The sequence below is a fragment of the Pezoporus flaviventris genome, unplaced genomic scaffold (genome assembly GCF_033815535.1).
Source record: "Pezoporus flaviventris isolate CSIRO_AGI_PZ_B2104156 unplaced genomic scaffold, CSIRO_AGI_Pfla_v1 ptg000002l, whole genome shotgun sequence".
Classification (NCBI taxonomy): Eukaryota; Metazoa; Chordata; class Aves; order Psittaciformes; family Psittacidae; genus Pezoporus; species Pezoporus flaviventris.
This window is the reverse complement of record NW_026892550.1, coordinates 44,702,907-44,718,387: the sequence shown is the minus strand read 5'-3', so window position 1 is coordinate 44,718,387 and position 15,481 is coordinate 44,702,907. Positions and strand designations below refer to the sequence as shown.

Sequence of the window (15,481 nt, the reverse complement as noted above, 5' to 3'; positions counted from 1 at the left end):
TCAGTGGCGCGGCGCTGACACGTCACGTCGCGTCACGTTGGCATCCCAGGAGGCAGCGAGGAAACCGGCCGCGCATGCGCAGCCGGTAAACGTGCTGCTTCCGTCGCTCCTGCTCCGAGGGGTGGTTTTCGCTATGCTCCGCTTGGCCCCGGTGCTCCTGGGTCGCCTGGCCCGCACCCAGCCCTGGGCGCCGGTGCTGCGCCGCGGGGGCACAGCGAGCGGCGAAGAGGAGCTGTTTGTGTTCCCCGAGTACGAGCCGGAGCCGAGTGAGGCAGCGCCCGCAACGGCAGTGGCAACAGCGGCTGCGGCAACGGCAGCAACAGAAGCGGCAGTTCCCCTTCCCCGTCGGGAGCGAAAGCTGGACAGGGAGCGGCGGAAGCGGGGCTCGGGGGTGGTGGAGGCGGGGCGGCCCGATTCGTCGGTGCCGCTGAGCGGCCTGAGCTGCTCAGGCTGCGGGGCAGAGCTGCACTGCCGCGACAGCGCGGCGCCGGGCTTCATGCCGGCGGAGAAGTTCCGGAGCCTGTCGGAGGGCCCGGACGGCGCGGCAGGGTTGCGCGGAGCCGTGTGCCAGCGGTGCTGGATGCTGGCCCACTACGGCCGGGCCTTGCGGCTGGAGCTGCCGGCCGAGCAGCACCGGCTGGTGGTAAGCGCTGCCCTGCGCCGCCCCCTTCGCCACGGCCGCGGCCCGCTCCTCCTCTATCTTCTCGACGTGCTGGAGCTGCCCGACCCGGTGCTGTCCCAGCTGCCGGCGCTGCTGGGCCCCGACGTCCCTGCCGCCGGGCTGCTGGTGGTGGGTAACAAGGTAGATCTGCTGCCCGCCGACTCCCCCGGGCACCTGGGGCGGCTGCGGCAGCGGGTGGCGGAGGCCTGCGCCCAGGCCGGCCTGCGGGGAGCCCCACTGGTGGACATCCGCCTGGTGAGCGCCAAGACGGGCTTTGGCATGGAGGGGCTGATCAGCCGGCTGCAGCGCTCCTGGAAGTGCGCCGGCGATGTGTACCTGCTGGGCGCCACCAACTCCGGCAAGTCGACGCTCTTCAACACCCTGTTGCGCTCCGACTACTGCAAGTCTCGTGCTCCCGATATCATCGACAGGGCCACCGTTTCCTCCTGGCCAGGTCAGGGCTGATGCTGTCCCTGTTGCAGTGGGGGTCTGGTGCTTACCTCGGGGCTGCCCTCCTTGTCACAGAACCTGTCACCCTGGAGCATTGCCACTGTGGGCAGTGAGCTGCAGTGCTGTAATGTGCTTTGGCTTGTTGTCTTCCTCAGGGTACCGAGGGTGCTCGGTATGCACGGAGGGTGCTCTGCATCATGTAGCTCTAAGGGGGCTGGCAAGCTACAGCCAGCCTGTGTGCTCCCTTGCCAGTGGGGACAGCACCCGATCTTTTTCTTGCCATCCCCCTATCAACCAGGGGTACACGCTGGTCTAGAGAGACGGGGAGGTGGACTGATGAGCACCTGTACACAAAACCAAGCTGCCTGGAGGTGGAACGTGCCTGGGGTATACTAAAACAGTATTGGCGCTATTTGGCTTTGAGACCCTTTTCATCAAAGTAATGAAAGCACATATCAAGCAGATGGATGGCTTGTTTCTGCTGCCTTGGCTGCAGAAGCTGATACTATGGGAGCAACTGGCATTCCACCTCCAACTTTGTGTTACTGGATTTCACCCAAAAGTTGGAGAACTAATTTTGATGTTTTTTTTTTTGTTGTTGCTCTTTTTCAGAGTTTAAATGTGCCTCATGGTCAAAGGCCCAAATGTGCCTTCCGTTTTTTTCCAGGAACAACGCTGAATCTGTTGAAATTTCCAATTATTAATCCTACGTGTGACAGGATATTCCGAAGGCAGGAGAGGCTGAAAGAGGAGGCAGCAAAAACAGAAGATCAGCTAAGCAGTGAAGAAAAGAAGCTCCTAAATAACCTTAAAAAGCAAGGTTACTTAGTGGGTGAGTATTGTCTGAATAAAGGTATTGCCCCTCTGTCTCAATGAAAATAGTTAATTACACAGAGGACTTGTTAACTCTTTAACCTCCTGTAGAATCCGGTTGGTTTTGTCAAGTACTTTCTCCCCACTCTGAACCCATTCCCATTTAATTACAGAATCACAGAATGGTTTGAGTTGGCAGGGGCCTCAAAGATCATCTAGTTCCAGCCCCGCTGCCATTGACAGGTACATCTTCCACTGGCCCAGGTTGCTCTAAGGTCATCCAGCTTAGCTTTGGACACTGCCACGGATGGGGCGTACACATTATTATGTATTTATTTTTCAGAAATAAGACCTATATTTGGTACAGGAGTTGCAGGAAGTACTGCTATGTAGTAGCAATTAAAAATTTTCCAAACTTGCATTCAAGTTATTTTTATCAGTTTTTGTTCTCTGAGTAATTGAGTGCTGGATCACCAGCTCCTCCGTAAGAGGAATCGTTAGTATTTCTTTTGAGTACTTATTTTTCAGCTATTGTTTCAGTAGCATTGCAGAGGTTTCCTCAGTTCAGCACACCTACCATCAGCATGTGCTAAGCTGCTGAGCTATTTTGGCTGTGGGTCACAGTGGTTGTACATCATTTTAGTATGTATCCAAAAGCGGGGGTTGCCAGAAGATAGCCCTGATTTTTCAAATAATGCTGTGTTTGACAGTCTGAGGCACACTAAAAAGAAGGCAGCCTGCTTTACTCTAAAATAATGGAGAGCTTGTGACCTGCTAAGGTCTGGGGCTTGAGAAATGCAAAGCAAGAATTATAGAAGGGATTTCCTTCGAGCACACAAGTTTATAGCCACACAAGTCTTTATTACCTTCATATTACTGATGTGCATCCCTTTTAAGCAAGGGAAGGGACAGATGTCCTGTTGAAAGAAAGGCAAGTTAATAAATTAATTACAAGGAACCTTTCATTTTAATCCAGGAAGAGTTGGAAGAACGTTTGAACGGCAGAAGTCTAGTGTGATTGACTTTGACCCTGACATGCTCTCCTACAGCATAGATGAAGATCCCAAACCTGCTTCTAAGAAGCGTGAGCAAAGGGAGGAGTTCACATACAATGAAGTGAAGGATGCTCGCTGGTGTTACGACACTCCAGGGATTGTAAAGGAAAATTGTGTATGTACTCTGCAGTGCCGTGTTTTGGAATGACAGGGTTTGGGAAGACTGTTCTGCCTTCATTGTGTGTGTGGGAGAGTTTTTCTGCTGCAGTCCTGGGGTTAGGATTCTTTTGGTTTGAACAATTGTATTAAAATATGGTTTGTATTTACTTGGGGAGGGTTCACTGTGTTAGTGCCATTGCATTTCTGAGTTGTGCATACTGTGATCTTTCCAAAGGGACTGTATGACTGTATCATCAAACTTTCTTAACTTCTGAATGACAGGAAGTAAGCAATAGTGCTGTAAGCAGGTTTATACCTGCATCACCTGATGAAGTCTGCACTTCTTTAGCTCTGCCAGCCTACTTGAAAAGGTGGAACTTAGGAGAAAAAACTGTTGTGTGACTGAACCAGATCGTTGAGAAAGCATTGTCCTGAAGCTACCAGGATCTGCAGTGTTCCTGTTAGTAGCTCCAATGCATCAGGCCTACCCCTGTGCTCTGAAGTCAGTGCTGATATAATGCACACATCCAAAAAAGCCTTGTTCTGATTTTTGTTTGCTGTGATATATATGCAGAGCTGCAGGTCATCTTTTTGAGAAGAAGTACAAGAAGACAGAAAAGCTCTTAAGAGAATGAAGTGCAGGAACTCTGCTGAGACTGCACAGCTCATACAGATGCTGCTTTCATGAACACTAGAAAACTGCTGGTTGTCTGGTAGATGTATTTGCCAGATCATAACCCACTTTACTATGGAAATTTGCTCTAGGTAGTGTAAAGGCAATCATCAGATTAGAGATCTGGTTTGGTAGCTGGAGATGGGATATGTTCTTCTCCTCTGGAGTTGAATAAATATGAGGAAAAAAAGGGGCTTTCTTGAATCCAGAAATACTTGCTGCCATTTCTGATTTTGATTATCCTTGCTGTGCTTTTTGAAGAGCTACATGCCATGTTTCAGATCAGTTTTTGTTCCTGCAGTCAGTGTTTGATCTAAGTAGAAGACAAGCAGATTGCCAGGATCTGCCACATAGACGGGCAGTTATGAGCAGGCTTGGGGTTTTAATACTATTTTGGAAGAAGAAGGAAGGAAAGTGGCTGTTGGCATATGGTGGAATTATAATTTGTCCATAATCCTTGGAGCTTTGAGGGTTTTTTAGCTGCTTCCTCATGACTCCTTCCAAAGCCAGATTTCTGGGAAACCTACAAAAGGATTACTGATGACTCAGATTTTGGTATAAGCATTGTCAAACACATGAGAAAGCCTGCACCAAGTAGGGCAAAGTGTCCTTGTCTCATAGAAGTTGGTGTTGAAGTCTGTTGGCTTTGAAGCTAAAGGTTATCTGCTTCTGAACTCAGGAAATGCATTAGGGGATCTGGCTGCACCTTGTGCAGTGTTTTAATGGTGAATTGGTTAATCCTCAATACTGGGTTGTTGCAAACTTGTATTTGCATGACTGTGGCATTGGAGGAGGGGCCCAGCTGAAAGCATTTCTGCTCTTAGTTCCTGTGTTCAGGAAAGAGACATCATCAATGTGGAGGCAAGTTGTTTCCCTCAAGGCACTGCTTCCTGGGCTTGCACATTGTTTCATAGCTGTGTTTGAACAGTGCTTCTGTAGAAAGTGATCAGACCACTGTGGCTAGAGCACTGCTAGTTAAGTCACTGGCTTTTAAGCAGACTTTGGGATGGATCCTTTAACTGAAACAAGTTTGCACCTAAACAGATGAGCCAGTTAAGCCAGGAGAAGGAAAGGAAGGGGCAGGAGAGGACGACAGGGAGCATGAGCATTTGGGAGCCCTCATAGAGAGGAGAGCTTGCTTCACTGTGCTTAGAGTAGGGATCCATGCTGTGTGACAGGCTCTCATACTGCAGTTTTCATTGTTTCACAGTGTGATCCGGCACTTTTCTCTCAGTGCAATATTTGAGGCTAGCTTTGCTGCTAGTATTGATTCAGCACTTTGCATCACTACCTAAGTGAAGTAATTCAAATATCATAGCCAAAGGTGGTCTCCAGCTCTCCACGCGGCTCCACTCATGCCATAAAAGCATAGTAAATCCTGGGTGAGCTTGTTCCAGCGAGACCCAGGATTCCCAAACCTGTGATCAACAGGCTTCTGGCAGCTGTTATAATTCATTGTGGACCCTTGCATTGCCATGAAGATTGGTGACATGCCTGCCTCCTCCTCTTTCCTAGTTAATGTGTGAACCAGAACTGAACTGTTCTGTTAAATGTTCTTCACACTGCTCTACCTGATCTTTTTCCCTTCTCAATATAACATCAGTATTAATTTCCTTATGCCCATTGGAACATGTGGAATGAGTTACAGTGGTACGATTTATTTTGCAGGTTTTAAATCTCCTGACAGATAAAGAAGTAAAGCTGGTTTTGCCCACAAGCGCCATTGTTCCGCGGACCTTCATTCTCAAGCCAGGAATGGCCTTGTTTTTAGCAGCCTTGGGACGTATAGACTACTTAGAGGTAAGCGAAGAAAGGATTTTGTGAGCTGCTGCTTCATCACTTATTACAGTAACAGAGGATAAAAGGTTTTCTAGGTAGCCTTCCCAGACCCTTTTTTTGCTGCTTTTGAGATTAGAAATCAGTTAGAAAAGAAATCTGTTAGAAAAGCACCATGTAAATTCAGAAAATCAAAGAATAGTTTAGGTTGGAAGGGTCCTTCAAAGGTCATCTGTTCCAGCCCCCTTGCAATAAGCAGGGACATCTTCAACTAGATCAGGCTGCTGGGAACCACATCTAGCCTGTCTTTGAATATCTCCAGGGATGGAGCATCCACTGCCACACTAGGCAACCTGTGCCAGTGTTTTACCACCTTCACTGTAAAGAATTTCTTCCTCATGTCCAGCCTGAATCTCCCCTTTTAGTTTAAAATTATTACCCATCATCCTATCCCAACAGGCACTGCTGAAGTCTCTCCACATCTTTCTTATAGGCCCCTTTCAAATATTGAAAGGCTGCAATAAGGTCTCCCCAGAGTCTTTTCTTCTCCAGGCTGAACAAGCCCAACTCTTTCAGCCTTTCCTCATAGGAGGGGTGCTCCAGCCCTCTGGTCGTGTTTTGTGGCCTCCTCTGGACCATCTCAAGCAGGTCCATGTCTTTCCTGTGCTGAGGACTCCAGAGCTGGACGCATTACTGCAGGTGGGGTCTCACCAGAGCAGAGTAGAGGGGCACAGAATCAACAGTGTACCAGTATGGCAGAGGAGCTCCATCGTAGTTGAGAATCCAGAGCAGCATCTTGAGAAACAGCTTGGCAATACAGAGAAGTAATGCCTCAAGAAAAGTGTGAGGATGGCAACCCAGCAGAAAGGAACTCTCTTTATTCATACTGTCTTGGGCAGAGCTCTCAGAAAAGAACCTTCTAGGTATGTTGGTTGGGCTCTGTCAGGGATTCAAGAAACACCTGGGTTTGTGTACCTTGACAAAGTAGGACAGCAATGCAGGTGACATTTTGCTGGCAGTAAATACCGTCTGCAATATCAGGCAGCCCCAGGGCTGCCACAGGGCATTGTTTGTCATGATGGATGACTTTGGAGAACCTAGCTGGTGTTGTCATGGTAAAGAAGTGTCACACCATCTCCTGACGAGAGGATCAGGCTTGGAGACACGTCCAGTGCAGCAGGGCTGGCAGGTAGGCTTCATGCTATAAGCCTGTTTTCTATGTAACAGTGCTCCTAGCAAGCTGAGCTATGCACATTTAGGGCCCGAGAGGTCTTTCATATCTGTCTCAGTCCACTGTAGTATCAGTCTCGTGTGTCTACATCCTCCAGAGAAGGAAGATGCTTGTGCTCAGGTCATGACAGAGGAACCCCAGCATCAGATCAGATTAGATCTCAAGAATTTTTGCACTTGGGTTTCCTTATTTCAGGCTGCTAGCAGTGTTTGTAGAGGTTGGTCCTCTTTCTAACCTTGTTTTCTCTGCATGCAGAAGTTATGAGAGTGCCTGCAGAAATTGCCTCACGTTCAATTTTTGCATAGCTTGAGAGCAGCTTGGAACTTCAATGGGAGTTGCCTGTTAGAAATGTAAAGTGGTGGGAGAAGAGGCACTACACAGAATTTGTCCCTCAGCTCTCATGCTGAATAACCACACTGAACTTGTTCTTGGGAATTAAGAGCAAAGATCTCTTGGATGGTGAGCTAAGCAGATGTGTGGCAGGGGATCTGATACTGGGCGTGCTTTGAGGCAGGGTGATGAAGCTGTGGTTACTTCTCTCCTAGGAGCTCAGCTCCCCTCTTTATATAAACTTTCTTCTCTGCAGTGACAGAGGCAAAAGCCCAGGCCAAGGAGGGGGCATCAGTCATACAGGTTGTCAACATGCAGGAGTGAGCAATTCAGGGCTGCTTTTCTGTTACCATAAGTAACATTCTCTTCTTGTTTCTTAGGGAGAAAAGTCTGCCTGGTTTTCTGTCGTGGCTTCTAACCTGTTGCCAGTCCACGTTACTTCCCTGAGTAATGCAGATGCCATCTACAAGAAGCATGCTGGCCACGAGTTACTAAAGGTAAGAGGAGGTGCTGTGGTGAGCTCTTGGTTGCAGATAGGCAGGCTGTCCCACCTGGTGCAGCGCCCTGCCTGGAGCACAGCTGATAAGGAAAAGCAGCCTGTGTCAAGAGTTTGGGCTTCAGCAGTGCGTAAGTGAAGATCTGCAGTGTGGAGCCGTCCTGCACAGACTGCATGGCTGCAGCTTATTTAGGAGACAACACCCAAGATGATACATTTTCAGCAGAGCTCTTGTTTCTAGCATTCAGGCTGTTAAGTTTTGCAGTGCTCTGCTCTCTGATGCTTGCCTTTTCTTGAGCAGCCTTAAAGTACAGGCAGCTACAGGGACATTTTCCATGGCAAACTTCAGGCTGGGGTTTCAGAACAGATTGCAGTTGGAAAATGTACCTTTCTTACTCTTTCACCACTGGATCCTCTGCACATGCTTTCATTTTTGATGGTGTGGCTTTTTCCTTGGTATATGCCACATACTGTGTAGCATTTGCAGATTGATGGAGAATGGGGTGAACTGTCCTTGTGGGGTGAGCTCCAACCCTGTGCACATTGAGAACAAGTGCTGTCACTCACGTCAAGGCTGAGTCCTGCAGTGGGCACTCCACCTTTGTACCTCTGGGCTCCCACTGGGTTGCTGAGGGTGTGATCTTGATTCTGTTCTTGGCAAACCTGAAATAACACTTGTAGGGTATTCAAGCCAGTTGTTACTTGGCTGACAGTGGTCTGTTATCTTTATTCCCACCTGTGTCTTGCTTACCAGTTTAAGGCAGGAGTGCTGGAGTGCCTCTTGACTGTTAAATCTTTTCTCTGTGTTTTGATCTTAGGTTCCTATGGGTGGGGAAGAGCGAATGAAAGAGTTCCCTCCCCTTATCCCCGAGGACATTACACTGAAAGGAATTGGTACGACTGAGGCAGTCGCAGATATCAAACTTTCTTCTGCAGGTAATTTAGTATTTCTTCATTAGTTCACTTTGCAGGGTCTGCATCCTAGAAACGTGGATGGGAAGAGGCCTGTGAAGGGATGAAGCAGTACTTCCTGCTCAGAGCAGGACTTTCACCAACACAAAATCAGGGCAGCTATGACTGTCCAGCTGAAGCTTGGTAGCCTCGGGGAAGGAGATTGACAGCCATGCTTGTACAGGATGACCACATTGGAATGCTTTATGTCTGGCTGCCATACACGTTCCACAGCATCAGGAATGGCTGTGACACTTCTGGCTGTCCAGGTGAGAGGGAAAGGACCATGGATTGGAAAGCGTCACTATTGTGGTGGTGGTAGTTCCCACCACAGAAAAGAGCTGTGTCTGGGGAGAGTAAGATGTGGCTTTGAGTGCTGCCTTCTATAGGGAAAGGGCTGGTATAACCTTTGAGCCTGGTTTCTCAAAGTCACACCTGGGTAGCTCAGGGTCTTGGACATCATGGGAGGCAGCGAGTTTGTGTCAGAACCGTCATTCTGATCCTAGAACTTTTCTCACTGACTGAGTGTTCTTCTTGGCTGTGCAGGTTGGGTTGCAGTGACAGCTCACCCGGAAGAGAAACTGTTGCTCCGAGCCTATACTCCCCAGGGTACCACGTTGGTGGTGCGGGAGCCTCCCCTTCTGCCATACATCAGCACCATCAGAGGGTCACGGATCCCACGCACTGCTGCTTATAGGACCAAAAAACCTCCCTCCCTGGTGGAAAACCTGAAAACCACAGGGAGAAGATAGCATTGCTCATCATCTGAGCAAGGTAGAAGACAGAACATCCTCTGGAGAACCTTGTTGCTTGTTGATATTCAGGACTCCTTTTTAAAGGCAGATAGGCATGGTTTTGGAAGCAGGCCTGGAGGGATCTCCACAAGTCCACACTTGATTCATCTGCTGAACTGCAGCCATTTTGCATCAGTTAAGTGGCTGGTACCTTGCTGTGAGAGGTGAAACAGCTGCTCCTTGGGAACTGCCTTTCCGAAGTGGAAAGGGGTGGAGAGAGTGGGGAGGAGCAGGGAATGCTGTAGTGTGGGTATGACCCGCCTAGTGGCTGATAGTAATTTGACAACATCAACCAAAAATCAGGTCCTTCCACATCTGGGGCAAGTGCAGCACCCTGCTTTTGGACACTGGAAAGATGAATTAATTAAAAGCAGGTCTGATCATATGCCTGAAGAGGAAACTTTTGCAACTCACTGCTTCACTTGGTTTCTGTAGCTTGTGTAAAGGTTTCTGAAACTGAGGGTGTAGAATAAAACTTTTCAAGGACACTTTCTCCCTTGTATCCTTTTCAAATTTCTGACAAAGCACTCTTATGTGGGCATAAGCATCCTGCTAACAACAGCCCCAGTAGGAAGGCTGATGTTAGAGGAGAGCATATCATGCCAGGGCTGAGAGCCAAAGAGAGGTCAGGCTGCTGCAGCTCCATGCTGTCAGGTCCAGCCACTAAAGGCTGAAGTGCTTTCCCAGGAGGCACGGAGCACACATACCACATACATATACACTGCTGGCCACACACATCATAGACACAGCCCTTAATGCAAACACAGCATCACGAGCCTGTATGCACAAGTGATGTGCACACAGCTGCTGGGCTAAACATTCAAGTGACACTGCTTTCCCAGTTGCTAGTATCTGAAGATGTGAGCCCCTGAGGCCTCAGTTCCACTCCACTTTGTGGTACACAGTCTTGCTACAGCCACACAGCTGGCCAGGACACCTGGTTGTGCTGCTTTGTACTCCCCCAGAACAAACTGAATGCTCTGACACCCTGAGCTGGCCCTTAAAGACCCCCACACCCCTGTTCTCCCAGGCCATTTCATCATTTCTCCAGCTTCACTAGCTGTGGTTAGATGCATGGTTTCACTCCAGTTGCTGCCCTGAAACCTCAGGGTCAGACCCGTTTCATTAGTGATCCCAAGACTGAAATTAAGATGCAAACGAGATCAAGTACCATAATCGATCAGTTGGTTTATTACAAAAAGACAATATAACAAAATAAATTATTGTAAAAAAAAAAATAACAGCAATAAGATTGGAAAAAAAAAGAGAAATGAAGCAAGAATTCGGTGTGCAGAGAGAGTCACCATCATGGATCCAGTAGTGTCCTGGGGGGACATAAGTCCTCAGGGAGGTGGTGGGAGTCATCCAAGGTTCGTAGTCAGTATTAGAGCAGTGTCCCCAAGAGTCTGTAGTAGTTGGTGTCCTCATGGAGGTGTCCTTCATGGTGATTACCTTTTACTCCTTACATTATTATGAGCTGGGGGTAGTACCTCTGTTCTTAATGTCAGGTACTACACGTTCCTGGTGGACCAGTTTCTCTGGCCTTGCAGCCAGCTCTGCAACTGCACTTGTTTGCAGCAATTCTTGGGATAATGGGCAGAAATTCTTCACACCAGTCCTCAAGATAAGGGGCTCCTCCCACCCATCTCTCAGGCAATTGACAGTGGAGTCCCATTTCAGTTCCTCATACCCTTCTCTCGGGCAGTGGAGCTGGGGCCTTACCTCAACTCCTCCCACCCATCCCTGAGACAGTAGTTAGTGGAATCCCATCTCAGCTTCTCATACTAGTCTGTGAGACAATGGAGGGTGGAGTTTGATTTCAGTTCAGTCTCACACACCCTCTCATCCCCATATGCACACATGGACAGGGAATACAGAGCCCTCACTCAGGAAGGTTAAATTTAGTAAGGATACGGGACAAAATGTGCTGATAAGATACAGGGCATGGCCAGACAAGTGTACCAACTAGCTGACTATTTACACAGAAGTAGCCCTCTTTATCCCCTTACCCTCTATTTTGTACACTTGTTCCCCAAAACACCTAAATCCTCCCTTTTCTCCTCCTGAAAAAAGTCCTGTGCAATCTCAAACTACTCTTCCCCTGCATTCCATGGCGTGTCCCACGTCCTCAGACAGCAATTCTCTTTAGCCCAAAAGGTGATGTGGAGAGCTTCATGATACACAGGCTCACAGCATGGCGGAGGTTGAAGGATCCTCTTGAGGTCCTCTGGTCCAGTGCCCTGCTCAAGCAGGGCCACCTTGAGCAGCCTGCCCAGTACTGTGTCTAGATGGATTTTACTATCTCGGAGGATGGAGACAAGCTCCCTGTTAGCCTGTGCCCCTGCTCTCACCCTCACAGTAAAAGAGTGTTTCAGTTTGTGCCCATTGCCTCAGGCCCTATCATACAATCATAGAATGGTTTGGGTTGGAAAGGACCTTAATATCAGCTAGTTCCAACCCCCCTGCAGGGACACCTCACACTTTCAAGACCCTGGCTCCATCCTCTTTACACCCTCCTTTTGGGTGTTCATGATGACATTTCCTCAAAGACAAAGACTTGTGGTGATGGGTTTTGCTCCTGGACAAGAGCTGCTAAGGGCTCTGAAAGGGGCTCATTCATTCTTCACAAGTCCTTCAGTTCCTGGCTTCCCTTGTGCCCCTGTGCAGGTCTAGGCTTGTGCAAATGAGCCTTTGACGGGCTGATGACAGTGATGATGGTCGTGAGAGGGTGTTATTTGGGCTCCCCCTCCCACCTCCATGTCTGTGTGCTCCTTTGGGCCTGGGCTGCTTTATCACAGAATCCCAGAATCCCAAACTGGTTTGGTTTGGAAGGGACCTTAAACGTTATCCACTTCCAACCCCCTCTGCCATGGGCAGGGACACCTTCCACTAGACCAGGCTGTTCAAAGCCCCGTTCAACCAGGCCCTGAAAGCTTCTAGGGATGGGGCAGCAGCAGCTTCTCTGGGCAGCCTGTGCCAGTGCTTCACCAACCTCACAGGGAAGAACTTTTTCCTAATACCTAATCTAAATCTCCCCTCTTTCAGTTTAAAGCCATTCCCCCTTGTCCTGTTACTCCATGCCCTTGTAAAAAGCCCCTCTCCAGATCTCTTGTTGGCTCCCTTTAGGTACTGGAAGGCTGCTATAAGGTGTCCCCAGAGCCTTCTCTTCTCCCAACAACCCCAACTCTCTTAGCCTGTCTTCATGGAAGAGGCTCCAGCCCCTGCATCATCTGCATGGCTGCCTCTGGGCTTGTTTGAGCAGGTCTATGTTTCAGTTTGGATGATGTTTAAAAATGCCTCTTCCGGCCTGCACTGCAGCTATGTTTAGACATTTCCACAGGGCCAGCATGCAGAAACCCGTCACCAGCCCCATCTTGCTGCCTAAAATGTCCCTTCCAGACAGAGCTAACCAAAGACTGCCTGTTTCACTCATGCTGTCACACAGATACATAAAGTTTTGTGCTTTGAGGAGAACCTGTCTCATGCCAGTAACAGGATTTAACAGGGAGGTAGATAAAAGCATGAAGGAGAAGCTTGCACTTCCTCTTTAGCTGGGGTTATGTGGAGCAGTCATAGAATCATAGAATAGTTAGGGTTGGAAAGGACCTTAACGTCATCTAGTTCCAACCCCCCTGTCCTAGGAAAGCAGGCCTGGAAAAAGCTAAACCGGGAGGCAGGAAAAGGGTCTGGCTGTGGTCTGTTCAAACCAGCTTGACAAATCCAAACCAGGCGTTCCCTGTAACATTCCTCTGCTGCTGTATGTCTGGAAACACACAACATGAAAGGCAAACAGCTCTGCGTGCAGAAAGACATGCCTGTGTTACAGCGGTGGTCCTCAGCCCAGGGGCTGGGCGTGAGGAACTGCAGCCAAGGCAAGTGTTTGGTGAAGCAGGTCCCGTGGTCTAGGGGCAGCCTTTCTACAAACACAGCTGGGCTGCACGTGGGCTGATGGAGGTGGACAAAAAGGACAAAAAGGGGGATGTGCATGCATGCCTTCCATGCCCGGTGTCCTTCTGGGTCCAGCCCAGAGGCACAAGCGGTGCGCTGGGGCAGTGCGGGGCTTGGTGCTAGGCTGGGATTGTAGGGCCTTTGCAAAGGCTGTGCTGTGCCATGAGAGCCCCAGCTGGGGATGAAAATGTGTGCCCCTGACAGATGCTAAACATCAGCATGCAGAACGTTGTAATGTGGAAGCAGTTAGTTCCTGAATGAAAGCACAGACGTGCCTTTTATGAGCTCCCAGGCCTGAATTACACCGGAGCTGAAGAGCTGCTCGGAAATGCTTCTCAAAGGGAGGGTTCGTGTCTGGTTTATGCCAGACAGCCTGAAAGGTAACACAGTTTTTACCATGCCTGTGGACAGCAGCCAATTTAATCTCAGCACAGCAGCCAAAAGCAAAGGTGGTTTGAGTCTGTGCAGAACTGAGGCATAAGGAGAGGGCTAGAGAGGATCAGCCCTGGGAAGGCCTGCTCTTTGTGGGTGTCTCAGTGTACACTAGCAGGGTGCAGTTACTTATGGCTGCTCCAGCAGTGTGTTCAGCAGAACCATCCGCACAAAAACACAGCTTATGGCTTTGGATGCAGTAGTTAAAATCCAGGCAAAGACATACAGAGGGGCAGATTTTGGTGTATTCAGCTAAGGCTGGCTGGAGTTGCCTTTGAGCCTGTGCGTTGCAGCACCCAGGGGTGTTGGTGTACCTGGATGGGGTACTCCTTGATGTCCTGGCAGAGCCCAGTGCTGGGTTGGAGTGGGGCAGTGTGGTGTGGGGACTGCATCTCCCTGCAACCCTGAGCAGGGACGTGCCGTTTGGCACACACCCTGTGTGGTGCCAGCTCACAGAGAAGCTTCCTTTTCCTGCCCAGTGGCTATTCCCTGTCAGAGCTGCTCACGGCAGGGACTCCCAGCCCAGGAACATGGCCACTGCTTTTCATGGCAAGAGCAGAACAAGTCCCATGCTGCTACCTTTAACGCTCCGAAAACAGACTCTAATGTGCAAAGAGGCGCATAGGGCAGGGAATCTAATGAACTGAAAGGTTCAAACATTTGCTTCCCACTGATTTTCCTGTGATTCGCAGCTTGCAATTGCTGTATACTCCCTTCATCAACAACTGCCCTCAGTGATCTTGTAGCTAAACTGCTGGGGTTGCCCAACATGACTTGATGGCGGGTCCATGCCCTGGCAGCACATTGCACCATCCTGGTGGTTCCTCCGGTGGCCGAGGAGGGCTGTGCCTCTGCAGGCCAGCCAGTAGCATCCTGCAGCACCAGGGGAAATTATTGACCAGCTGCTGTCGAGAATGAGCAGGTGGTAATTTCCCGTGTCACACATTGGGTGCCATGGTGTGGCTGTGGCTGCATCTGGGAATTATTCTGTGCCTCAGGTCCCTGGTCCAGCCTCACCAGGCAGCACTGAGTCAAGAAGAAAAAGGGGAAAAAGGGAAAAAAGCCCTCAAACCATCAGGGTTAGTCTGGCCGGCTCTGAGCGGGACCAGGGCTTAGTGCCTTTTGGAAGGACTGAAGCAGCATATGAACCCTTTATTAAAACCAGGACCCTCGGCACAGCAGTGGGAAAGGGGCTCAGCCTGCAGGGCTCAGGGATGCTGAACAGGGTGCAAACAGCCAGGCCAGATCACAGGGCTGGCAAACATGTGCTGTGCTGCCCATGCGTTAGCTGAGGAGCGTGGAGTGCATGTCCGCAGTGCTGCAGCTGTGTATATGCTACAAGCATGTGCTCTTGAGATCTCCAGGAGGCCCTGGGCAGTTTCACCTCCTGAGTCCCTGGTTAAGGCACACTCAGGAGGTGGTCCTGCAGCTTTGTGATCACCCAGGGCACTGCCAGTGTCCCTGTCCCTGTCATCCCCACCAAGGGACCAGTCGCCATCTTCCCACTCTCCTTCTACTTGTGATGGAAACAAACGCAGGCACGAACCTCACCAGACCCCTCTCCTTCTCTCCTGTTCTCAGATGGCAGCAGTCTGAGTGCTCTGACCCATACAGGGCTGAAGGAGACCAAGAATGGCTCCTCCGTTCAGCCCATAGGCAAGGGACAGGTTGTGCCATCTGGCTTGAGCCCAAGGGTGTCAGAGCACTGTCATGACATTGCATTGCTAAAGGTCTGGTGCTTCCAGCAAAGGAGGGAGATGTGGGGAGCTCAG

The 15,481-nt window shown here is 49.8% G+C and overlaps 1 protein-coding gene across 1 annotated transcript; it reads left to right on the top strand.

Moving 5' to 3' along the window:
• The first annotated feature begins 129 nt into the window (after positions 1-129).
• NOA1 (nitric oxide associated 1) lies at positions 130-9,820 on the top strand. Its single transcript, XM_061476831.1, has 7 exons — positions 130-1,115; positions 1,779-1,943; positions 2,901-3,094; positions 5,420-5,551; positions 7,469-7,585; positions 8,403-8,520; positions 9,082-9,820. Exons 1-7 carry the CDS (start codon positions 134-136, stop codon positions 9,285-9,287), a joined length of 1,914 nt encoding a protein of 637 aa, XP_061332815.1. The 5' UTR covers positions 130-133; the 3' UTR covers positions 9,288-9,820.
• The last annotated feature ends 5,661 nt before the right edge of the window (positions 9,821-15,481 follow it).

What these genes read in the sequence shown, in the direction of transcription:
- NOA1 (XM_061476831.1), top strand. Translation starts at nt 134, where the DNA reads ATGCTCCGCTTGGCCCCGGTGCTCCTGGGTCGCCTGGCCCGCACCCAG. An exon ending in AAAGCAAGGTTACTTAGTGG is followed by an intron (nt 1,944 to 2,900) that starts GTGAGTATTGTC and finishes ATTTTAATCCAG; the next exon opens with GAAGAGTTGGAAGAACGTTT. An exon ending in TATCAAACTTTCTTCTGCAG is followed by an intron (nt 8,521 to 9,081) that starts GTAATTTAGTAT and finishes TTGGCTGTGCAG; the next exon opens with GTTGGGTTGCAGTGACAGCT.